General features: G+C 38.5%; 2 protein-coding genes across 7 annotated transcripts in view; both read left to right on the top strand.

The window, feature by feature from the left end:
- cplane1 (ciliogenesis and planar polarity effector 1) overlaps window positions 1-15,357 on the top strand; it is a 38,451-nt gene extending 23,094 nt beyond the window's left edge. For 5 of the 6 annotated variants that reach the window (XM_047373215.1, XM_047373214.1, XM_047373219.1 and 2 more), the window contains 11 exons: window positions 495-760; window positions 874-973; window positions 1,106-1,294; window positions 1,496-1,538; window positions 1,619-1,750; window positions 1,821-2,001; window positions 2,105-2,160; window positions 2,238-2,405; window positions 13,816-13,949; window positions 14,425-14,693; window positions 14,918-15,357. In XM_047373215.1, coding sequence (XP_047229171.1) covers window positions 495-760; window positions 874-973; window positions 1,106-1,294; window positions 1,496-1,538; window positions 1,619-1,750; window positions 1,821-2,001; window positions 2,105-2,160; window positions 2,238-2,405; window positions 13,816-13,949; window positions 14,425-14,693; window positions 14,918-15,073 — 1,694 coding nt within the window. In that variant the 3' untranslated portion in view covers window positions 15,074-15,357. The remainder of the gene's footprint in view (window positions 1-494; window positions 761-873; window positions 974-1,105; window positions 1,295-1,495; window positions 1,539-1,618; window positions 1,751-1,820; window positions 2,002-2,104; window positions 2,161-2,237; window positions 2,406-13,815; window positions 13,950-14,424; window positions 14,694-14,917) is intronic. The other variant, XM_047373217.1, reaches the window with a different exon arrangement.
- A 755-nt stretch (window positions 15,358-16,112) lies between these two features.
- LOC124872832 (WD repeat-containing protein 70) overlaps window positions 16,113-25,767 on the top strand; it is a 54,780-nt gene continuing 45,125 nt past the window's right edge. Inside the window, exons 1-9 of the mRNA XM_047373220.1 lie at window positions 16,113-16,218; window positions 16,663-16,716; window positions 16,815-16,898; window positions 17,777-17,873; window positions 17,980-18,205; window positions 18,733-18,792; window positions 20,009-20,142; window positions 20,866-21,019; window positions 25,152-25,228. Of these exons, the coding sequence (XP_047229176.1) occupies window positions 16,209-16,218; window positions 16,663-16,716; window positions 16,815-16,898; window positions 17,777-17,873; window positions 17,980-18,205; window positions 18,733-18,792; window positions 20,009-20,142; window positions 20,866-21,019; window positions 25,152-25,228 (896 nt within the window). The 5' untranslated portion in view covers window positions 16,113-16,208. The remainder of the gene's footprint in view (window positions 16,219-16,662; window positions 16,717-16,814; window positions 16,899-17,776; window positions 17,874-17,979; window positions 18,206-18,732; window positions 18,793-20,008; window positions 20,143-20,865; window positions 21,020-25,151; window positions 25,229-25,767) is intronic.

The raw sequence follows: 25,767 nt of genomic DNA, 5'->3' as shown, positions 1-25,767 counted from the left end.
CTGGGATTCTGTGTGATAGACTGGCACAAAATAGTGTGTTATTGTGAAACTACATGGTTTTCAAATGTTTTCCGGAGAAAAATATGATGTGTATTTGTGTTCAGCCCTCTTTATTCTGATAGCTTTAAATACAACCCAGTCCAATCAACTGAATTCAGAAATCGCCTAACTAGGAAACAACCTGTGTATTTTAATCTCAGTATCACTGCAGCTGTTCTGAGAAACTTAGTGAACAAACAGCATCATTGTTTAGAGTAGAATAGAAATATATACATTTTGGGTTTTTTTCATAAAACTTTTTTTCTTCCACTTCACAGTTATGTTATACTTTGTGTTGTTCATTTATCATGTAAAATACTGTGAGGTTTTTGGTTGTAACATGACGAAATCTGAAAAGGTTCAAGGGATATCAACACCTTTTTTCTCTAATGTGTCTTTAAGCTGGATTTCTTGCTGTTTCATCTGCTTTTCTCCCCAAAAATCTGATACCATAGAAGTCCCCGAGGCGTCTCCTTCATTCAGTCACTCCGAGTCCAGTGGAGCTGCAGAGAGAATCGCCTTACAAGATGATGCCATGGTAGATTCAGCTGAATCTGAAATCTGTCGAGCCACAAAGGCTCAGAGGCTTGTCCCTGACAGAGCCCCTTCCTCACCTTCCTCGGTCTGGTTCTACTCTCGCCTGTCAGAGCTCGACTCTCAGTTGGCTGCTTTGCAGAATATAGCAGATCATCTTGAGATGGACTTTTCAAATTCAAGAATGGTACATAAGGATGTTTCGTATGAGCTGCTTAGGTTATTCTGACACATGTAGGCTGATATCTTTCTGTAAATCTGTCCAACACTACTTAATTGTTCTTTTTTGATTCTGTGTAGTTGGTAAATACAATTGAAAAGCTCTCCTCAGACAGGGAGTCTGATGCAAAGGTCACCACAGGAGTAAAGAAAAGTGTCAGACTCTCTGCTCCACTCAAAGGTTGGACCAGAATCTCTTTATTTGTTATGGAAGTCAATTCTGCATTTCTTATTTAATTTATATTGTCAGGATTTTGAAAACCAGTTATGCAGTTCTGTAAAGCTTTTGTTAATAGTTATATAATATCCCCAGCAGCATGGACATCGAGACCTGATCCAGACCTCTTACCAGCATTGAAGGAATGTGACGAGAACAAGGAAGAGCAGGAAGAGGAACATGTGCTTCACGACGACTCTGGCAGGCCTGCAACAAAGCCGTCTCTTCATCGTTCAGCCTCTTTCTGTCAGAGTGGTGGCTCTTCCTATCTTCACATTGATCCAGGTTTAGATGAAGCTGATTCAGACATCTCTGTGGTCTTTAATCATGAGTTTATGTTGCGTCATCAGTTGGGAAAACTGATGTTTCTTATTTATCCTATTCTGTTTGGACCTTTTAAGTAAAATCATTTTCATGCAATTATATGTTATATTACAGCATTTTGTTAAAAAAAACCACACTAACTCTGTCATCTTTCGCCCAAAGGGATAAAAGAGCACTTCGTTGAAACCTGCAACATATCTCATGAGTAAGTTTAACTAGACCTAAAGTCTTAGAACATTTAAAACCCCCTCTAATTTACAATGTTCTGTAATTGTCAACGTGTAGATGGGCAGATAGGAATCTGGGTCAGACTGAGTTATCCGATACTGTGGAAATCTTAGATGAGCTGGTAAAGGAAGGCTACCTATCTCCCTCTGACTGGGATTTGGATCCCTCTCAGACTGCACGCCAAAGCAGGTACAGAGTACAAATATGTGCTGTTTTAAATGGGGTTACTCACTCATCTGACCAATGATATGGCCCTCAGGAGGCAGGAACATCCACAGCACAGCTGGACATCACAGAAAGGTACTATTCTTGAGGAGGAGAGGAAAGACCTGAGGATTTGGATGAGACGGAAACAAAGGGAAAGACTGGCTGCTTATCAGAAACACAGACAGACCCTGAGGGAGAGGGAAAATAAGCCGTTCTCTACCTCTTCAACAGGGGTGAGATTTGTCTGCCTTTTTTTTTTCTACATGTGTTATTCCAGTTTCTCGTGTATCTTTTTTTGCAATAACATATGCGTTACTACTCCACAACTTTATGCAGCGATCTCCAAACAGAAGACAAGCAAGCAGTGGGAGAAACAGAGAGGAAACAGAAAAGTAGGTAACTGTGTACCTTTATCCACCATTAGAACATGCATGCATTTATAGACTGTCCTGTCCACTTTATTTATTAGGTCCATGCTTCTGAAGCATTACTATCAGAGAACACAAGAGGCTTTTTCTTTGGCCAATGACGTCCCCGCTTCTCCTGTAACCACACCCAGTTCCTCCCAGACTTACGGTCCTCCAGGTCTCTCTAGCACCTGGTCCATTTCGGCTCCACCTCCTGGAAACCCTCTGAGGTATGCTGTTTTACTGAATTAAAATTAGTATCAGCTAAGAACAAAGACTCCTACCTTTGAGGAAGTAAACAAGATTTTGTTTAAAAAAAGAAGTTCACATTACATAAATTGGTAAGAGGAAGCTTGTAAAATATTAATAATGCAATTAATTAATTGAGTGAAGTTCACTTCTCAATAAAATTAATTAATGTAGATTCCTCACTGTCTCTGTAGTCTGCTTGCCATTTTCTTTACAGATAACACTGGTTTGTTTTTAACCACCTGTAAAGTTTTCAAGGCTACTCTGCAATCAAAGTCCTGTGTGGAATCTTTCTTTCCTCTGCTCTGTGGTTCATGCTAGTGTTTAAATTAGCAGACAAGCCATATTTATTTACAAAATGCTTGTTAAAAAAATAATAAAAGCCTTTATTTAGCCAGGATTGTCCTATTGAGGTAAAGCAACTCTTCTTCCAGGACATCCTGGTCAGGATGGCAACATAAATATATGATTAATAAAGGAGTTAAAGAAAATGACTCTGAAAAACAAAACTTTTACAATTAAATTAAAATGTTTTTGATTAATGTGCAAACTTGTTAAAAGAAACGTGTAAATCCTTGCAAATTATTTCATTAGTACATATTTAATAAGGCATGCCCTTAGCTGAACTAAAAACTTCAGAGAATCAAGAAAACCTGAGAACTGCACATGTTAGATGTCACAGACAGTTTGCCTGGGTGTAACATGTTATAGATACAATTAACATTTTTATATTTATTCTTATTAAGAGATAAGTGTGAGGGTGAAGTATTTCTAAGTGTCATTCTGCTTACTCTCAATGAAAAGAAATCTAGGAAAAATCCTAAATGACCGCGTGTTTGGGGTTATAGGTCTATGGAATGCATTTCTAATGCATTGTGTCATAGAAGATTTTATAGTGCAAAGTACCTTACGTTATATAGCCGTCAGCCTAATATGTATCTATGAGGGGTCAAAGTAACAAAAATGAACTTGAAATGAATTGAAAGTGTGAAATACTGAACAAGGTAAAATTGAGTGCGGTAAAAACCAACGTGATTAATTTTGCCTCTGTGAAAATTAGAATCCGTGGATTTGTAGGTCATTAAAATGGTAGCATGGTAAATTTTAATGTTATAAATTTTAAGGTTATCAAATTTTATGTTGTCTGTTCTCATTCACTGCCTTGATTTTAGCACCTCCATTTTTACCACTTCATTTTTATCATTCATCCCGTTCACAGTATGAGTTTTGGGTTGTCTAGATATGTACCCATTCCAGCTTTAAAAATGGAAAGTGTTTTCTTTGGTTACATTGTAAAAAACTGTCAGCATGATCTTATAACTAACTCTCTATCCATTTTAGCTAGGTTTTTTATACATAAAAACAGATTTTTGAAATCCAAACCATACTTTTTTGCTTTTCATAAAGAACTGCACCTGTTCTTCTTTTCATCACTGAAACATATGAAAAAACTGCTGCAAAACTCTTTAAGACGGTAGAGGACCTAAAACTTATGGAAAACCCTTAACTGAACATTACTATTTTCCTTGTTTATTTATTTTTTTTATTCTATCCTTTATTTATTTATTTTATTATTGCCTGCTTTATATTCACATTGCTTATGTTTCATCATATTTGTTGTATGTATATTCTGATATGTCTGATCGCCTGACTGTAATTCAAGTTGATTCAATTCAATTCAAAAATACTTTATTAATCTCAAAGGGAAATTAAATGTTGTTATAGCTCATATTATGAAGGTTTCTTCAAAGAGCCGTTGTAGATGCTGATGGCTGTGGGCAGGAAGGATCTCCTGTAGCGCTCCGTCTTACAGCAGATCTGAAGAAGCCTCTGACTGAAGACACTCTGTTGTTGTAGGACAGTCTCATGAAGAGGATGCTCAGGGTTCTCCATAATGTTCTTCATTTTATGAAGAATCCGTCTTTCCACAATGATCTCCAGAGGTTCCAGAGGAGTCCCCAGAACAGAGCCAGCCTTCTTTATCAGCTTGTTGAGTTTTTTTAAGTCCCTGGCTCTGATGCTGCTTCCCCAGCAGATGATGGTAGAAGAGATCACACTCTCCACAACAGACTTATAGAAGATATGCAGCATCTTGCTGCAAACACCAAAGGACCTAAGCTTCCTCAAGAAGTACAGTCTGCTCTGTCCCTTCTTGTAGATGGCTTCACAGTTGCATCTCCACTCTAGTCTGTTGTCCAGGTGAACACCAAGGTATTTATACTCCTCCACCACCTCCACTTCTTCTCCCATGATGGAAATAGTTTTTGACTTATTCCTGTTTCTCTTAAAATCTACAATCATCTCCTTTGTTTTAGTCACGTTCAAAATGAGATGATTGTTTCCACACCATGCCACAAAGCAGTCCACCACCTTCCTGTACTCAGCTTCTTGTCCATCTCTGATCCACACCACGACTGCAGAATCATCCGAGTATTTCTGCAGATGACAGGAGTCTGTCTTGTACTGGAAGTCTGAGGTGTACAGAGTGAAAAGGAATGGTGAGAGTACAGTCCCCTGTGGTGCTCCTGTGCTGCTGACTACCTGGTTGGACTCACAACCCTTCAGTCTCACAAACTGTGGTCTGTTTGTCAGGAAGTCTTTGATCCAGGAGATTGTTGAGGCCTCCACCTGAGTCTTCTAGAGTTACTGACAAAGCAAATCAGGTTGGATTGTATTAAATGCACTGGAGAAATCAAAGAACATGATCCTCACAGTGCTGCCAGCTTTGTCCAGATGACAGTGAGTTTGTTGAAGCAGGTGTATGATGGCATCTTCAACTCCAACTCCACAGCGATAAGCAAACTGAAGGGGGTCCTGATGGTTTACTGTTTGCTTACTCAGGTGGTCCAACAGGAGTCTCTCTAGGACCTTCATGATGTGGGATGTCAGGGCAACAGGTCTATAGTCATTGAGGACTGATGGGTGAGTTTTCTTTGGTACCGGAACAAGACAGGAGGTCTTCCACAACACCGAAACCTTCTTCTGGGCCAGGCTAAGGTTGAAGAGGTGCTGCAGAATCCCACAGAGCTGCTCTGCACAGCCCTTCAGGACTCTAGGGCTGACATGATCTGGACCTGCAGCCTTATTCCTATTCAGTCTCTCCAGTTGTCTCTTCACCTGACTTCTTGAGACACACAGGTGGAAGGGGGAAGCAAAGGAAGCATCAGCATCTTCTGATATGGTTGAAGGCAAACATGTAGAAGCAGAAGGGTCTAGGGCTGAGGTGCAAGATAAAAAATGTGAGGTATTACTGGACAGCTGTGGGTCCTGTGGGTCAAAGGAGGGTGGGATCTCTGTTTAGCTGTGAGCAGGAGAGGAGGATGCGAAGCTTGTTTCTGAACTGAACCTATTGAAGAATGTGTTCAGTTCATTGGCTCTGTCCAGACTTCCATCGGTCTGATCATCCTTCTGCTTGAAGCCTGTGATCTTCTTCATCCCTGTCCACACATCTCTGATATTGTTTTGCTGGAGCTTGCTCTCCAGCTTCTTCTTGTACACCTCCTTGCTGTCTTTTATCTTGACTTCAAGTTGCTTCTGTAAACTCCTCAATAATTCTCTGTCTCCCTCTCTGAAGGCTCTTTTTTTCTTGTTAAGCAGGTCCTTCAGGTCATTGGTGATCCAAGGTTTGTTATTGGGGAAGCATCTCACGGTTCTGGTGGGGATGATGTTATCCAACAGAAGTTTATATAGTCGGTTACACACTCAGTCATGGCATTGATGTCCTCTCCATGTGGCTGGCACAGTGCGTCCCAGTCTGTAGCCTCAAAGCAACCTTGCAGAGCTTCTTCAGCTTCCTGTGACCATTTTCTCACAGTCCTCTTTATTACAGGTTGTCTCTGAACAAGGGGCTGATATTTCGAGCAGAGGAAAACAAGATTGTGATCTGATTTGCCTAGAGGAGGTCTTGCTATAGAGATGTATGAGTCCTTGACATTTGCATAAAACAAATCCAATGTTTTGTTTTCTCTGGTAGAGCAGCTGACAAACTGTTGAAACGTTGGAAGTGTAGCAGAGAGTGAAGCATGGTTAAAATCACCAGAAATTGCCACAAAAGCATTGGGGTTTTGTGTCTGTAGCTTAGCAACAACTGAGCTGATGGCATCACATGCAGTGTCAGCAACAGCGGAAGGTGGAACGTAAACTGTTGCCAAAATAACACTGGTGAACTCTCTGGGTAAATAATATGGACAAAAACTTACTGCCAACAGTTCAATATCTGGACTGCAGAGATGACACTTCACAGTTACATGTCCTGGATTACACCATCTGTTGTTCACAAGTACTGCCAGTCCTCATTTAAGTTTGCCACTCCTCTTTGAATCTCTGTCTGCTCATTTGGTCAGAATGTCTGGCAGAGAGATGCTGGAGTTGGGGATATAATCCTGCAGCCATGCTTCATACTCTTGCTGGTCCTTTGTAGGGCTTGGAGTTCATCCAACTTGTTTCCCAACGATCTCACATTGCCCATCAAAATCGACGGAAGAGATGGTTTGAACTTCCTCCTTCTCTCTCCTCTCTTAGCTCCTGCTCTGCATCCATGGCGTCTCCTTTTCAACTCATCAGGGATTTGGGGTTGTAGCTGAAGTATTATTTGAGCTTTTGAGATATTAATCAGCTGCTCCCGGTTGTAAGAAACAACCCTATTGCCATGGCAATGCATAATAACAATTGTCAAAAAATAGAAAGTATTAAGAAAAATCCTCAAAGCTGCACAGCATCTGACACTGGAGTGGACAGTCATCCAAAAAAAATCAACTGTATCCACCACAAGAGGAATAGTTCCCAAAAAAAGAATAAATCAGAATCAAAAGTAGTAAAAAGAGCTACTCCAACCTGCTGCCACCTTGAGCGTCGCAATTCTAGAATCATAACTTAAAAAAAAAAAAAAAAATGTTTTATTCATCGCGTTAGAGTGTAATGTTTGTTACTTCCGGTAGATCGGAATACGGCAGCAGCCCCGGCGCGACACCAGAGTACTTGTAGTCCATAGCCATTCGCATGTACAGCATTGATCATCAGCAAAAAGTGAACATGAGAGGAGGAGCCAAGATGGCGGAGTGAGTGGCGTGTTTTTCGCAGGCTCTGCATTTAATTTCTTTCCTGCCGAGTTTTAATTCTTATTAGTGAAATAGCATCCTTTCTGAATACCTTAAGCTTTTCTTTTTCTTAACACATGACTTTTCTTCGAAATTACTTCTTTTCGTGGGAGTTCATTTGCTTAGGTTAGCATGTCTGTCCATAACTATAACTTAGCAGCCCTTCGGGAGGCTTGTGATGATGAGGATATCGCTATAGATATTGAGAAAGTTAATACTGACTCTCAAGGCCCGCTTGCTGCCAAATAACAAAGAGTTAATTGGGACCACACACCTGTTAAAAACAAAAATAAAAAGAAGATGAAGCTGCATGAACCTGAGCAACAGGAATATTCTGCTAGCGCCATCCTTCGAGTGATAGGTGAGCTTAATAAAAAATGGACAATCAGACTGAACTTCTGAAAAGTATTGAAAAGCACATTGAGACCAATACCAGTGCTATTGAGGTAAACAAAAAGGCCATCTTGGAACTTCAGTCTATGGTTGACCTTCTGAAAAATTAAAATGCAGCAATAAAAGCCAGCTGTGAAGATCATTCTTGGTACAAGAGACGATGGAACTTGAGGGTGATTGGACTGCCTTAAAAGGATGACGAGAATATACGAGAGTCTATCATTGGTATCCTCACGCAAATTATCTCTATGTCCGTGGATCACCTGAGAGTCACGGTTGACACCGTGCATCAGTTGGGAAGGAAGGCCAACCCCGTGACATCCAACAACCAACCTAGGGCAGTCATGATTGTTGTCAGTTTGGTATGCGCACTATACGGGATGAGGTCTGGAAGAAGTCCAAAGATTCGAAGGTTTGCAAGAATCTTCATTCTTATCTATGATGCTTTTCACTATTTGTTATTGACAGTTATTGGCTACGTTATTTTACTCATTCCAGCTCATCGTTCCCGAGGTGTTTACATATTTATTCTGTTTAATCCATGTTGTCTTTATTATCTTTAGATTAAAAGATAACGTTAAACGTGAGGCTACCTTTCTGTACTGCAAGGAGCAAAAGGCAAATTGTTTTTTCTTACAAGAAACACACTCATCTAATGAGGTAACAAAATTTTAGAAACTTCAATGGGGAGATTTAATTTACTTTAGTCATGGCACATCTCATTCCGCTGGGGTTATGATCTTATTTTTTAAGTTTCCAGGTTCTATCTTGGAGCATATTAGTGATACAAATGGTCATTGGATTACTGTTATAGTGGAAATTGACAGACTAAAAATAATTCTAGTATGTGTATGGGTATAATAGTAAAGCGATTAATAAAATATTATACAGATCTTGTTGAGAAAATACAACAGTGGAAGTTCAAGTATTTTACTGATCAGGTTATCATAGGAGGTGACTTTAATGTAGCTCCTGATGAATTCACTGATCGTATCCTCTCTAGAGGGCAACATCCTCTCCATAATGATATTTTTGTGAACTTAGTCTCCAGTATTAATCTGACAGATTGTTGGTGGGTAAGAAATCCTGATGTAAAACAATACACCTGGTTCAATTCCTCCAAAAATGGCCAGTGTTCTAGGTTAGACTATTGGTTAACTCCTCACAATATGATACATAATATTTTAAGCTGTGTAATATCACCATCCCCTTTAACTTATCATTGCTCAGTTACCTTGTTCATCTCTTTGACAAAATGCAAACCATCTTCAGCCCTTATTTGGAAATTTAATAGCGGCCTTTTGCTTAGTAAGGATTTCTGTACAGAAGTTATTAATCTCATTGAGGATATCTCTTTGATGGAATTTTCACCCTTGAGTAAATGGGAATGGCTTAAATTTAGTGTTAGGGCAGCTGCAATTAGGATCAGTAAACAGGCTTCAAAACTGAGGAGAGAAAACAAATTAAACTTGTTAGTAACAGCGCTTTGAGTGTCTCGTTGCTGAAAAGCGCTATATAAATAAACTTACCTTACCTTACCTAATATTAATAATTTATGTGGAAAACAAGATATATCACCAGAGGAGCAACTTCAACTTGAGGATTTTAAAACTCAACTGGATAACATCTTTTCTTGATAAAGCTCGGGGAGCCTTCATTCGCTCTAGGGCTCGTTGGATCGAGGAGGGCGAGAAGAACTCATCATATTTCTTTAATCTTGAGAAACAGACACAGACCAAAAAGAAAATTGCAAAATTAATGATTAATGGTATTGTTACGGGTGACTCTGAATTAATTAACAAAACAATTCGAACATTTTATAGTAAACTGTATTCTTCCAATTATTCTGAATCTAATTGCCAATCTTTCTTTGTACAAATTAAGGACTCTATTAAAACTATTGACTCTGATTTTCGAAACCTAATGGACAAGGATTTAACAACGGAAGAGTTAGACAAAGCAATACATCAAATGGCTAAGGGTAAATCTCCAGAACTTGATGGGTTAACCGTTGAGTTTTATCAGTTTTTCTGGGATAATTTAAGAAACTTTTATTTGATGCCCTTCTAGAATGTATTTCTAATAACAATCTCTCACATACCATGAAACAAGGTCTTATCACTTTGATCCCCAAGACCAACAAACACCCCTTGTCCTTATAAAATTCAAGACCCATTACTTTATTATGCACAGACTATAAAATACTAGCTCCTGTTTACGCCAATCGCTTAAATAGTGGGTTAGCGACTGTTGAAATGAATGTCAGTCTGCGTTCATAAAGGGAAGGAATATTCATCATCATACAAGACTTATTCTTGACATGCTTGATTATCGACACTTTATTAATAGCGACAGTTTCATCTTATTCCTTGACTTCTACAAGGCGTTTGACTCGATTGAGCATCACTTTATTATGCAAACCTTAAAATGTTTTGGCTTTCGGGAAAGATTTTGCAATATAATTAAACTGCTTTATACTGACATAAGTAATTCAGTTTCCCTTGGCACAAATTTGACCCTCAGCTTTACTATGTCAAGAGGCATTCGGCAAGGGTGTCCAATTTTCCCTAAACCTTTCATACTGACAACCCAAATGCTTAACTTATTAATATCTCAAAACCCAATCTTGGATGAAATTACAATCTTTGACAACGAATTTAAAATAAGTCAATTTGCTGATGACACAGCCAAAACTATGATTGATATTGCACTAAAATCCATTTTAACCTTTTCTGAAGTATCTGTGTGAACTTCTTCCGATCCATTCCAGCTCTGAAAAGTCTGTTTCCTCCATTAAAGTTAAATCTGAAGTTAAATATCTGGGAATAACAATTTCCAAAGATCTTATTAAAAGAGAGGAGGAGAATATTGGTAAATGTATAGATAACTTGAAAAAATCCTTAAACCGCTGGTTAGTTCGAGATCTCACAATTTTTGGGCGAGTTTTTTTATCAAAGGCTGAGGGTGTGTCCAAATTGGTTTACCTATGTCAATCTGTGTTCATCTCTGAGAAAAGTATTAAGACGGCAAATTCAATAATTTTTCAATTTATCTGGATGAACAAAATCCATTATTTAAGAAGGTCTTAACTTATTAAAGCATATGATGAGGGTGGAATGAAGCCCTAATAAGTACATTTAGAATAAACTGGCTAAAAGCCTATTTTCACTCCCCAACTCTGTGTGGTTCCATATCCCTAGAGCCCTATTTGATAAACTTGGTAGCCTGGATTTTTTGCTTGAATGTGACTTTAATTTAACCAAGATTCCTATTCAACTGTCTAACTTTCACAAATACATTTTGCTTTTCTGGAAAATGATATTCAGTCATAATTTTACCCCACACAGCTTTGTATTGTGGAATAATAGGACAATAGTTGTCAACAGGTATAGAAAAGGGATTTTGTTTGTAACTGACTTAATGGACAGCAATGAAGTTTTGTTAGACCACGATGAATTTGTTAACAAGTTTAATCTGAAATATCTGAAAGTTTGTAAAGCTATTCCGGTCGTCCTTATTCATCTTATACAAAACACTTTAAGGTATTCTAGAGTCACTCCAACTCTACCCAAACTGGTTGTGAACGACATCAATTTTACTGATAGGAAACTCAATAATGTTGTACTCACGTCTGCATTTAAATCAAAATTATTTAATGATTACAACTGAAGAATGCCATCTGTGGATTCGAATATAGCTGAAAAAGCTTTATCCAGAGACATGAAATGGCCAGTTCCACCTAAGGTGAAAGAGACTCACTTTAAAATTTGTCATAAAATATACCCAGTTGCTTTTGTTTTACACAAACGCTTTAAATTTGATCTAGTTGGATGTGCCTTCTGCAGTTGTCCTGTTGAAACAGTTGAACACCTCTTTTTACTTGCTTTATCTCAAATGAATTCTGGAATGACATTAAAGAATGGTTGTCACTGAAAATACCGAATATCCCTGAGTTTTCCTTTGACCATATTGTGCATTGTTGCACCTTGTTTTGACCTTTTTTTAAACAACTTTAAAATGTATCACTTCTCATTGAGACTTCTCAAATCTGTATTTTCTCAAATATCCGCAAACATATCTAGGCATCTTTTATTTTAAGTAATTATTCCATTACATTTATGTGGCTTACTGTTGTTCTTTTCACTATAATCCCAGGTTCTTGTATTTTATTTTCTTTAACTTGTTGCACTGTTACTTAACCCTCTACAAGATATTGTATTATAATCCTTGTAAATAAATAAATAAATAAATGTACAGCAATGATTTGCTGCAAGTTCTTTAGGGCCCAGAACTCTCAAAAATTGCCAACACGAGTGGGATGCTGTAGGATAATTTTCAGGCTATGTGTGGTGACTATTTGTCAAAGGAAACAAATCAACCAAACCAAGGACTTAACTCAAATAATCACTGATGAGCACCATGGGTTTGTGGTTTAGGCACTAGCGTGTTATTCAAAAGATTCCAATATACAAACAAAGGTTTATTTCAAGGAAAAAGACAATGACAAATGTGGATTCCACCTTTCCACCTAGTAGTTAAAACCAGCGGTAGGTTCAACTCGGGAATCAGACGCCTTCTCCGGAAGAGGGAAGGACCACTGCTCGGTCGGCTGACGACTGAGAAACGCCAAACCTATTTTTTTAATTAAGTAGATGTTTGACTTCAACAAATGTGCATTCTCGCGTAAAAACATCTTAAAAGTTCATTAGGGGTCACAGAAAGCTTATTATATACATTTTAATTCACAATTTTTGCCACCATCGTCCACCATTGCGGGAGCTCGACCAATCCGCTTCGACCCACAGTGAATCATGTGAAATTGTGGGTCACGCACTACAAAACTCCGCTGTCGTGACGGGGCTGCTGCCGTATTCCGATTTACCGGAAGTAACAAAAATTACACTCTGAACGTGATGAATAAAACTGAAGTGTTAAAAATGGAGGCGCTAAAATCAAGGCAGTGATTGAAAACGGGCAACGTAAATTTGATAACCTTTCAAATTTGTAACATTAATATTTACAAGGTTATCATTTTAATGACCTCCAAATTCACTGATTCTAATTTTACAGAGGCTAATCCTTTTGTTGGTTTTTACAGCACTCAGTTTTACCATTTTCAGTATTTGACACCTTTAACTCATTACAAGTTAATTTTTGTTACTTTGACTCCTCAAATTTATCTACCTTGCATTTCTGTGATGTATGAAAATATGTAACTATTGAATGAATGATATTCCTGCATTGCCTGGTGTACTTAATTTGTTGAGCCTGACTGACGTGGAGTTTTTTTTTTGGACTTCTAAAAAACGTCTGTACTGCAGATAGCCGCCACAGCTACCAAATTTACATAAATGCTATGCTGATGTAGCTGTGCACATTGAGGCTAAGCTATGCAGACGGAGGCCTGCCGAATGCTTTGAGTGATGGACGTGCTTGAGGAGATGACCCTGAGTAATTCAGACAATCATTTTCTAAATAATTGGGGGCAAAACACTGTGCTTGTAGCATTGAACCTCCAGCCTGATATGGTCAGTTGATTGTATAGGGAAAAAACAAAACGGTGACAACAAAATCTAGCTCGCTCTATCCTTATGTCATAGCAAACTGTGTATTTTGCAACTTTCATCTCGTTGTACACACTATACACACAAAATTCAATTCAAATTCAAAGATACTTTATTGATCCCCGAGGGGAAATTAGAACAGGGACAGATCATAAATGTTACCAGTACTTCGTAGATGTCACAGGGCATGATGTTTCACAAAATGTGCTGAATTTCTTTATGTTCAGAATCACGCAGAGTTTTTAGATGCACCAACATAAGATGACAAAGAGTGACAGAGGCTTAAGACAACACTGTAATGTACTTTAGTAATATGTGTAGTATTTTTTCTCTTGCAGGCCTCTCATCGTATCAGCCAATGATAAAAAAAGTCCTAAGTTTCAGTCAGAAGGTACCCCTCCTTGCCTGCGTTATTCTGTTGAGAGGGGACCTTCAGAGGATCTTCGCAGAAGACTGGGACTTCATCGACCAGGTATCATTATCAAATGTTTTCATAATACAATACATACAGTGCTGTGTTTAGGCATCGACCAAACATGGTCTTAAGTGTGCTGCTACACTGCAGTCCTATAAGCTCAACCTGGATGCTTCCTGCTACTTTTGACATTGGGTTTGACATTTCTTGACCTTGTGAAGAGTGCCATAAATTTCTTGTCCCACAATCTGCGCTTGTGTGCACCCATATCTTTAGCTATGACTAGCTGTTGCAGTGCATTATGGGAAATGTATTGTGATGACATTGCACCCTACAAAACTGACTAGTAGGCCATTAAGAATAAAAAGATAAAATGATCTTGTGGGCTGGTTGGGGACCACGAGCCTTGAGCTTGACATATCTGCTCTGAGGTGTAAATACTTTTTTGCGACACTGTTCATGTTTATTTTTGACATAGTTCCATAAGAAATACTTTAACTTTACTTATATTATGCAATGTCTTTTGTTTTAGTAACCTTTTTGCCAGGGGATCGACTGTCTCAGGTAACAAGGCGTGGTATGCTAAGCAACACCAAGGGGAGCCAATCCAAGCTTAATGCAGCCAGCCAGAGTCAGGCCCAGCATGTTGGAGTCCAAACAAAAACTGGGTTCAACAGTAGTTTTTCCAGTAGAGCTGCTTTACAAAGAGGGAACCTGAGGGAACAAAAACAAGTTAAAAAGCCTGAAGTGGTGAAACGTTCAGAATTGACCAGGCTGGAGGCTGAGGAGGATTCTACCTTGGTAAGAGTCACATTTTCCTAAAAATAACCTAATAATCTTTCCACTGTAGAGAAAAACACTGAAATGTCCCTTTCAAATAACTTTGTTTCCTCGATTGCGATTTTGTTTTGCTCAGGTTTGGTTCATCATGTGTTACTTTTTCAAGTAATACTTTGCGTATTTCTCTGAAATTTGCTGACAGATGAGGTGGTCTCCACCACCACCTTTTTGTGGCTTCTTTTCAGGTTTTGGGTGGGATTTTAGAAGGACAGGATGGTGCTGTCACAGGTGGAGTTTCAGAGATGTACTGGCTGGATGATCTCTCTGACAGCGCAGGCAGCAGCCTAAGCAGAATAGACTGGGCTGCCATCGAAAAGATGGTGGCTGTTGAAGAAGATTAATGTTAATAACAAATCTGTACAGTAATATATTTTGTGTAGTACCAGAAGTGCCTATTGGATACACTATATAATCAGAAGTATAAAATTGTAAATAAAAAAAAACTATTTCCATCAGAAGTTATATATTGAATATATCTGTTGGTCTTATTTATATTTGTAATGTCTTCAGGAGTTATCCTTATATTTCTATATTTTTGCTTCCTTAACTGTTTTTAAAATGTTTTTAAAAGCTTCTTGTATTTTTCTTTTTAAATCTGTTTAATTAAAATACTTCATAATGATAAGCCCGTGTCACACAATGATTGTCCCACTATTGCTTCGTTTTTTTATAATTCAGTGTGACCAAATAGAGCACCACATCAGTATGTTCTCACACAACAGTACAGCATTGAAGAAGAGGAATGAGCTGCAGTGCTGCTGTTTTAGCTACATAAAAATTCATTCATTCAGGAGAAAAGCCTCAAACCTTTTTTCAAAGTGGGGGCACTGGGGGGGCCTCAGAAAGGATAAGGGGATGATAAAAAACATTGTTCTCAACAGTTTGTTGAATGTTATTCAATGGGATTATAATTGTGTTAACATATTTTAATAATATTCTTACATTAAAGTAATTTATTGATTATTGAATACTTAGTAAAAGATATTCCAAAAAGTTGGATGTTTCTTTACATAATTTTTAGCATTGGCTGTGGGTTTCCAAAAGGGGGTCCCACCCGGAAGCTAACCTTTTTGGGTGGCCAAGGAAAAGTTTGGCAACTCCTGCTATAAGGCACTAAGTTGTCTTAGGCCTAAACACATTTCAAGGTTGCTGGTCCGGTATGAATTATTCAGACCATTTAGCTCATATTCCCAGCACCAAACCTAAACAAGGGGAGACAGTGTTTAGTTTCTATGCTCCTCAGTTCTGGAACCACCTGCCTGAAAACCAGAGATATTCAGAAACTGCTGGCTCTTTTAAACCAGAACTGAAAAAGTGCGTTTACTTCAGCAAACCAAACGCTGCCTTTAAAACAGAATTTCTCCAAGCCGGCAGAAGCGCCGTGCGCAGATCAGTAGGACATCTGCGCAACACGACCAGTAAGGAAGAAGAAGAAGAACTTCCGTAGGTCAGAGGTAAACAGTCGTGTTTGGAAACATGGATGAAGGTAAACCATTTGTTGGGTTTTGCGTCTGTTTTCTCTGTATTGCATTTATCTAGACTACTTGAATGTACGTTATGGTTTTTTTCATAGGCATGGACAATCACTTGTATATTTTTTGCCGAATTAATTTGTTAACTCTAAAATGTTGCTAATTTGTCGTTAGCTTAACGATTTAGCTTAACTTCTTTTTAGTTATTAGTATATATTTTATAAATCTTGAATAAAATATTATTAAAAATTGAACATTTTGACAGAAAAACTTTAAGGGCTATTTAAATATTAATTTAAAAGTCGTCTCTGACTAAACTATAATAAATTTCCCCGGTTGCATCTTTGTTTTGAGGCGTTTACACCCTGTACGTAAAAGGAAGATTAAATTGCAGTTCCCATGGTCAAATGAGTCATCAGTGTTATTAAATCTCCTATAAAATACTCTCTTTTGATCAGATAAACTGCCTGGTGATGGAGATATTGGATCTATCATGGGATTCTCTGGGTTTGGTATGTGCAACTACAAAGGCTTTTTTTGTCTGACTGCAGAGCACTGTTTCAGATATGACGGGCATCACTTTAGGTTAATTTGTTTTGTACTTTTATAGGTAAGAAGGCGCGCACATTTGATCTTGAAGCCATATTTGAGCAGACCCGGAGAACAGCTATTGAGAGGAGTCAGCGTGTCCTGGGTGAGTATGTTGGGACATGTGTTGTTTTAAGCATGAACTTAATTCTTGACGTTATTACCACCTTGTCCTGGAGAAGAATTGAGATCTATAATTTATCTGCCAAAAGCACAGCACTAAGATTTCTAAAACTTCCCTCCTACACACGGTTTACAGAGAGTCTGGTAAAGTCTGGAATTTGATTTAAATGTTTGGCAGGTCTGGAAAACTATATAAAGAAAATGGTGTTTCCTAGATTTCCCCCTATTTCATTTCTAAAAGCTCCATCCATCTCTTGATCAATTTCTCCATTTGTCCATCCATCAATTTGTCCATTCGCCAACACATCCATCCATCCGTCTGTCCATCCATCCGTCCGTCCATTTATTCATCCGTCCATCTGTCTGCCTGTTTCTGGACATTTTTATCTACACTTTTGGACATGAAAATGACATGTTTAGAAACCCTTTTTACATGGCCTACCTTGGCAACCATACTCAATAATTATGGGAGTGAAAATGTATATTCTGGGGGTACAGGCCTACTGTTGGTCACAAAACACCAAATGGGAGAGTCACAAATTAAATAGACTTGAAAAAGAAAATCTGTCAATGTTTGCTATAATTGCAAAAAGCTATACCTGTGTTCATAAACCAGAGATGAAACAATATAAATGTTGAGACTGTTGTTTAAATTGTCCTTTGGGCATGTTTGCACACCTCAGACATTAATGGTTGCAGTTGAAAGATTGTGTCACTGTGGTTGTGTGAGTCAGAAAGTTTCAGCTTTTGTGAACTACTGAACTATTACGTATACAAACTGACAAAGCAAATGTTTGAATAAGGTTTTTCATGCAATATTGATGTGTAAAAGCAACTTCATTGTAACATTTTTGCACTCAGAGGAGCAACACAAAGGGGCTCAGATGGAAGAGGAAGGTGAAAGCTCCAAGTCAGTTAAACCTTCAGTTCTCAGTCAGAAAGACAAAGCTGCAGCTAGGTAAGACGAGTTTGTCTTGTTTGAGTGAATAACTCGGAAATGTTTCCTATTCAATGCTGGAGATATTTTTGCTTTACTTGAGAATGCTTTTAAAAAAACTACTAAGGGTCCAGCAAAGTGGCAGCAGCAGTGATTCAGACTCGGAGCCTGTCAGGCCCCCGATGCCTCCTCAGCATGCAGCCCAAGAGGACAAAGATGAGCCTATAGGACCTCCCCTTCCACCAGGTTACAGGGATGGCACAGCAAAGAGTGATGATGATGACGATGATGACGACGAAGCAGAGACAAATGATGATGATGATGATGATGACGACGACAACGATGATGATGATGTATGTATGAAAGTCCCTTTGTTTTAACATTTTGAGTTTTCAGTGTGGATGCCTCCTTAGATATTTTATCTTCATAAACAGACATTGGGACTGATTCCTAATATAGGCAGATGGCATTAAACATCCCAGGGACAGAAAATAAACCAGTAAGCTAGAAAATAAGAGAACCTGGTTGTAGGATGTTACAAATGCGACCACTAGGTGGCAGCACTAGAACAGCCAGACATTGGGTTGTGTTGCCACGTTTACTGTGGGATTATCATATTAGTTTATCTTAAATTCATATGGTGTGTGGAAAATATCAACATATATTATTATTGCATCTACAAATTACGACATAGTGAAGTAAACAGCTCAGGCTGGAGCAAAGCAATTCACATCCTAACCTTAGACTGGTATTATTTACATGCAGGCAACCAAAGGTTACATACAGATGAATCTATTTTAGATTAAAAAGAAACTATCCAAAAAAAAAAATTTTTTTCCAGCTCTGTCTTCTTTTTTTTCTTGGTTTTTATCTCAATCAGAACCCAGTGAAGAAGATTCCAGACACTCATGAGATCACTCTACAGCACGGCTCCAAAACAGTAAGGAGTTTTTTAAATATTATAATTATAATTGTTATGGACTCATGTTAAAATATATACAGTACTGTGCAAACGTTTTAGGCAGGTGGGAAAAAATGCTGATAAACAAAGAATACTTTAAAAAAATTGAAGTATTAATCATTTATTTTCATCAATCAACAAAATGCAGTAAATGAACAAAAGAGAAATCTAAATCAAATCAATATTTGGTGTGACCACCCTTTGCCTTCAAAACAGCAGCAATTCTTCTACAGCATTTTTTCACACTTGCCTAGAACTTTTGCACAGTACTCTCTCTCTCTCTCTCTATTTATATATCTATATCTATATAGATATATATATATACTGCTAAAAAAAAAATAAAGGGAACACTCGAATAACATCCTAGATCTGAATGAATGAAATATTCTCATTGAATACTTTGTTCTGTATAAAGTTGAATGTGCTGACAACAAAATCACACAAAAATCATCAATGGAAATTAAATTTATTAACCAATGGAGGCCTGGATTTGGAGTCACACAAAAATTAAAGTGGAAAAACACACTACAGGCTGATCCAACTTTGATGTCATGTCCTTAAAAGCTCTATATGGAGTGGCTGACGAGCTGCAATACATCACACCTGTGGCAGCAAGGTAAACCTGAAACACACAAGAAAAAAGTATGGTCGCTCCTGAGTCCCCCTGGAGGCCAGGGACCATAACAATTGTCAATCAGTGTTGCTTCCTAAGTGGACAGTTTGATTTCACAGAAGTTTGATTTACTTGGAGTTATATCGTGTTGTTTAAGTGTTCCCTTTTATTTTTTTGAGCAGTGTATATTATAATAATAATAATTGTGGCTAGAACAATATTGATGGACAAAAAACGTATTGTTCATGTCTTGAAATTGAAAATTCATTATTCAGTTTTGCAAGTTTGCATCAGCAGTTGGATTTATCCCTTGCTCTTATTGTGTAACAGTTGTGATCATGTTTCTCATGGTGGAGCACTTTTAAATGAGTATATTTAACTCTTAAGTCTACTGTCCAGTACCAAAAATAAATGCAACTCATGTCTTGGTTCTGTATAACTTGTTGCTTACGCAGCATCAACCTTTAAACATTTTACTTTTGTTGCTTTTTTTTGCTAACTGAGTCAGTTTAGAAGCAGTTGCAGTAAGTAAAGTTGCAGTATTATACTGTAGGTTTACGATGGAGTGAATTGTCTCCTCAGGTATCAGCTCTTGGCTTAGACCCCTCTGGAGCCCGTCTGGTGACGGGCGGATACGATTACGATGTGCGGTTCTGGGATTTTGCTGGGATGGACCAGGCTCTGCTGGCCTTCCGATCCCTGCAACCCTGTGAGTGGTATGTGAAACATCAACACAGTTGCTCAATAGCTGTTTACATTTGTTTCATCCACACATCCTCCACGCTGACTTCAGTTAGGTGTGCTTAAAAGTGTACTGTCACATAAATACACACATGAAGGCTTGTTAGGCTTCATCGGGTCTAATGCTTACTCTGTGGAATCCCCTCTTTTCATGCAAAATGAGGCTTTAAGAAGCAGATGGTGAAGTTATGCCTGTGTTTGTGTTTACTCTGCGTTCCACTGAACCTGCCATTAAAGATCACGTTCTTTCTTGCATTTGGGAACCAGTGGGCTGAGCTGGATCAGGCTTCCCCTTATTAAGAAAAATTCATGCTACATTTAATATGATTACATTGTCATCTGGTAGCCTGTTTGGTTTACTGGAAGGCTGAATGTAAATCTGAAAGCTGAGCAGTTGAGGTCCACTCTTTGTCGTTTCTGACATGAAACAGAAACGTGTGAACTCGTATAACTTGTTGGTTTTTATACTGTCTTCCCTTTATCATCATTATTACGTGTTTTTGTCATGCATCAAATATACTAATTAGGGCTACCACTGATGTGAGGGTGTCTCTGTAGCTTAACGCAGCAAATCCTTTTCTTTTGACAACTAAAAGCAGTATTTTTGTGCAGACACTTTTCTAGAGATCGCTAGAACAAAAGATTGCACCATAGATATGCCAGCTAAAGCAACTACTTCACGCTCTTCTGTTTGTCAGCCACCAGATCAAGTCCTTGCAGTACAGCATCACGGGTGATGTCCTCCTGGTGGTCTCTGGGAATGCACAGGCCAAAGTGTTAGACCGTGATGGCTTCAACGTCATGGAGTGTGTGAAAGGAGACCAGTACATTGTGGATATGGCCAACACCAAGGTATGCAAAAATAGCTTTCTTAATTCATTTTGCTTGAGGAACGTTTTAAAACTCTCTGTGTGTAATTTTGTGTATTATTGGATAACATTGTATGGAAGTCATTGCTTAGACCTGAGAAGTCACAGTTAAAGTCCAACAGAGAGATTAATGTTAGCATCAGGTGATCAAGTTGGTAGAAAACAAGTAAGTTTAGTCAGATTCTGTTGGGAAAATCTCAGTGATAATCTCTCATATCAAAAGAAAAACATATAATCAAGAATGTGTTGCATATTACCCATGAGCTTTATTGACGATACAGTTTAGATATTATAACTGTTCAAGTAAATCTTCTCTTCCTAATAGGACTGGGGAACTCTAGAAAGGCTGATGATTGGACAGGATGTATTAGTTGTACATTTTAGGTTTTAGGTTGTACAGTTGGTGCCTAAAATCTTTGTTCCAACACATTTCATGAGAAAAATGACAAAATTCACTTCCAATACATGCTTGACATGACATTAAACTGAGCATTATCTGACTGAACGTTCTAAAACTTTTAGTATGAAAAGATGTATTCGGAGTTGGTAGCACTGTTGCCTTGCAGCAAGAAGGTCTTGGGTTCAACTCCTGGCCGGGGGTCTTTCTGCATGGTGTTTGCATGTTCTCCCCTTGCATGCGTGGATTCTCACCAGGTACTCTGGCTTCCTCCCACAGTCCAAAAACATGAATGATAGCTTCATTGGTCTCTGTAATTGCCCTTAGGTGTGAATGGGTGTCTACATGGTTGTTTGTCCTGTATGTCTCTGTGTTGCCCTGTGATGGATTGGCGACCTGTCCAGGGTGTACCCCGCCTCCTGCACATAGACTGCTGGAGATAGGCACCAGCTCCCTCTGTGACCCACAATAGAATAAGCAGTATATAAAATGAATGAATGAATAAATGAATGAAGATGTATTCAGCACAGATGTTCACTCAGGGCTCCTATTCTGTCTGTAAAAGTCTGAAAAATATGGAATTAGATTAAAGTATTTTCCAGATCTGGAGTATAAAAGGGGAAAAAAAGGATTTTCTGACTGTATTCCTCGTCTATCCATCCGTCCAACTTCTTTTCAGTCTTAGTTTTTGTAGATTCCATATTTAAATCCTGATCAGTGCAGAATACTTTTTACCTTTTTCAGATTTCTTCTGCTCTTGCATTAATTTCACACAAATGTTTCCTCCTAATATAAATAAGACAGGGAACAACGTTTTCAAGTCTTCATATTTGACCCTTCTGGATTTGAAGCAGGTTTTAAGTTGAGCTTCATAATTACAAAAAGAAGAAACAGTAAAGGCTTTGTAGCTCTTTTCAGACTGATAGATGTCACTGACTTTGTTGCACTACCGGTCCAAGGTTTTAGATACACTCTCTCACTTAATGAGTCTCCATGACTATTTACATTGTAGATTTACTGTTATTCCCTGTTTTGATGCCTTCAGTGAGAATCTACTTACAATGTAAATAGTCATAAACATAAAGAAAACCATTAAATGACTATTAGGTGTTTAGGTGTTTCTAAAAGATTTGACCGGTAGTGTAGATAAATGTCTTTTAATTTTCAAATTTTACATGCGATTGAGTGGAGAGCGCCAGATGAATAAAAACAAATCAGAATTATTTTTGCTAATGTAGGCAATGTGCCTCCTGAGGGCTCCAAATGTTTTCTGGGCTGTTTTGGTTCATGTACCCAAACTTACAAAGTAGAACTCTAATGAAGTGTCCATGTTTGGGTTTTAGAGTGTTTAAGAAAGCTGTATTAGTGGTCAGCGACCATGGGTGGCAGCTGCAGCACATTTAGACGTGGTTTATAGAAGCCTTATAAATGTGCTTGAAGTGAAGGCCCATTGATTGCAAGAAGCGGTTTTCAGGATGTCCTAAAGTCTTATCCTGGTCTGTCCCATCTGGAGCCGATTGGTTCAATGCAAAAGCATCGTGGCATGCTAATGGTGTCTCAGTCGATTAGCTGCATCTCATGTGGTGACTAACTCATTGCCTCTACTCAGCCTAGGTTGACTTGTAATTACTTCCCTTTTGATTCATCCTATCTCAACTACCTGCTGAGTGGTTTGGGACTCACAAGCTTATGTATGCATGCAACAGAATAACAGCTTTACTGGACACAAATATATATATATAAAAATAAAAAAAATCCACATTGAAAATTTGCTCAAAAGCTTTGTCCAATTGTTGCCTCAAATCTAAAATTAAAGTCTGAATTGTTTTCCTAGTTTTTAGTTTGGAGCTGTCTGGTCGTAGTTTCTCTGTAATCCAGCAATCTTATCAGGGACGGTTAATTAAACCTGCATAAACCTATCAATACAGACACCTGTATAGGATCTAGTGTAAGGAGTCAAAACATGTGCAACAACAAACGTGTGTGTGTGTATATATATATATGTCGTCGGTCCACACTCCCTGTTTGCTGAAGTCAACAGTCGATCTGCCTCTTTTTAGTCATTTATCTTCCTAAACTATTGAGGAAGAGAAATTAGATTTGTTAAGAAAGTGAAAACGTGTTGAGCTTAATTATAATTCACTTGTGAATAATCACTTTATGTAATTTGACAGAAAGAGGAGTAGTTGAGCCTGTTTACTCCAAATTTGCCATATTCTTTCTATTTCACCCTCAAATGTTACTGCTAAGCAATTAGCAATCAATTTCAGGCATGAAACAGGTATTATAGTGGTGTTTTTTGTGTTTTTGACAGTGAACAAGCAGGCACTCTTCCTAATCCACACATACTAATGTTCTTTGGTCCCATCGTCTGCTTATGCATGGCTGTTTCCTGTTGTGTTCTGTCAAATAGCTGCATGTCATGTGTGCTGCCTCCTTGGTGCATGCTTAAGAGTTCCTGTTTGACCTGATGGTTAAAGAGGTCCCCCTCTGAGTTTTTCCACTCAGGTATTTGTTACAAGTTTAGTGACTTGCTCAAATATTCCCCCCACTTTTTCACATTTTGTAAAGTTACAACTAGAAACTTCAGTATATTTTATTGAGATTTTATGTGATCCACCAACACAAATTAGTGGATAGTTGTGGAGTGTAATGAAAAAAGATGCAGGCTATTGAAAATCTTTTACAAGTAACGATTTTTGATGATTAACAGAACAGTGCGCGGTGAGATGTTCAGAGCTTAAATCTGCTTTAAACTTCTCCACAACTTTGACCCTGCCACGTCTGCTGTGTTCCTTGGTCCTCCTGATACTGTTTGTTCTCCAGCAAACGTCTGAGGCCTTCACAGAACAGTTGGATTTATACTGAGAATAAATGACAAACAGCTGGACTCTGTTACTAATTAGGTGACTTCTGAAGGCTGATGGTTGCCGGGTTAAGGGATGTGAATGCAAATGAACACCACACTTACTTATTTATTTCTCAAAAAATTAAGTCATTTATCCTTCTCCTTCTACCTCCCAGTTTGTGTGTCACATTAAATCCCCCAAATAGTTTGTTTGTATAAAAGGACGAAACATGGAGAGGTTGTATGTGTATTAATACTTTAGTAGAGCACTGCAGTACTCCACATGACTTCTTAGACTGAGGGGATGGCCAAAACGTATTCTTGAACTTGACGTTTAAGACTGTGGCGCTGCCTGTTGCCCGGTCTCAGCATTTACTTGCTCATTTGCAAAACGAGGTCTATGCTTCAGGAGGCCAGGAATCAGTTTAAGAGCTAGATCAAATTTAGGCTCATTTACTTAATGGAGATTCTTCTGCAGTGTTGAGATATGAGGTAAAAATAAACAGTGTGTTGGCTTTTTGATGTAGGCCTAATGTTTCTCTTGCAGTTTACACCACTCAGAACTGAAATGCATCGTCAGACACGGAAATTATTAGCAGTGATGAACAACTGCTGTCTTATCATGCAATTTGTTTAGAATAAAACTGCTAAATAAATTGGTCTGTCCTGGCAACGTCCAACCTTTTAAAATTTCCTCCTTGTTAAATCTGGCAGCAAACTTTGTGGCTTGTCTCTACATATTAAATGAGCTTAAAAAAACCCCACAGCTTTCAGTTTTGAAGCCGTGAATGTATATCATCCACGTGTGTGCAGCCTATCAGCGTGTGCTCAGTTTTAAATAGGTTGATCATCTGCTCGTTTATTTCCCAGGGACACACGGCTATGCTGAACTGTGGCTGCTGGCATCCTAAGATTAAAGAGGAGTTTATGACCTGCTCATATGATGGGTGAGTTTTTAAATGTGAAGTGAGCAGAAAGTTTCACACCTCCATTATCTTTTGCATTCCACATAGAACATAATTGCCAAACTTTTGTCGTTCAAATAAATGGTCTCCAACCGACCTCTCTGCACTGCTATCTCAGTTATTCTTGTCTAAACATCCATTCTGATCTTAGGATCAACGGTCAGTGTGCAAAGCAGCGTTTTTTACTAAGGATGCCTTTCTATTTGTTTCCATCTCTTTGGTTACCACCAAGGAGTACCCTAGTCCAAACAACATAGTTAAATGTGTTCTGTTTGAGACATTTGCTGCTTTTCCATGGGTTCTACTTTGGCTGGCTCCACTCCACTCGGCCAGTTTGGCGAACGTGACCATTACTGGCTTTTACGGCCTGGTGCTGGGTTTTTTGGTACCTGCTTGTCAGCAGGTCCCAGCAGGGTTGAATAGGGCTGAAATGTGTTGTGAACAGACTGTTTTTCACTGATTGACCATGACCGTGGTCAGCCGTATGTCAGATTTGATTACAATATAAAATTAGCATTTTT

Source organism: Girardinichthys multiradiatus, chromosome 8 (assembly GCF_021462225.1).
Source record: "Girardinichthys multiradiatus isolate DD_20200921_A chromosome 8, DD_fGirMul_XY1, whole genome shotgun sequence".
Taxonomy (NCBI): domain Eukaryota; kingdom Metazoa; phylum Chordata; class Actinopteri; order Cyprinodontiformes; family Goodeidae; genus Girardinichthys; species Girardinichthys multiradiatus.
Note: the sequence above shows the minus strand (reverse complement) of the source record. Positions and strands in the feature narration are given on the sequence as shown.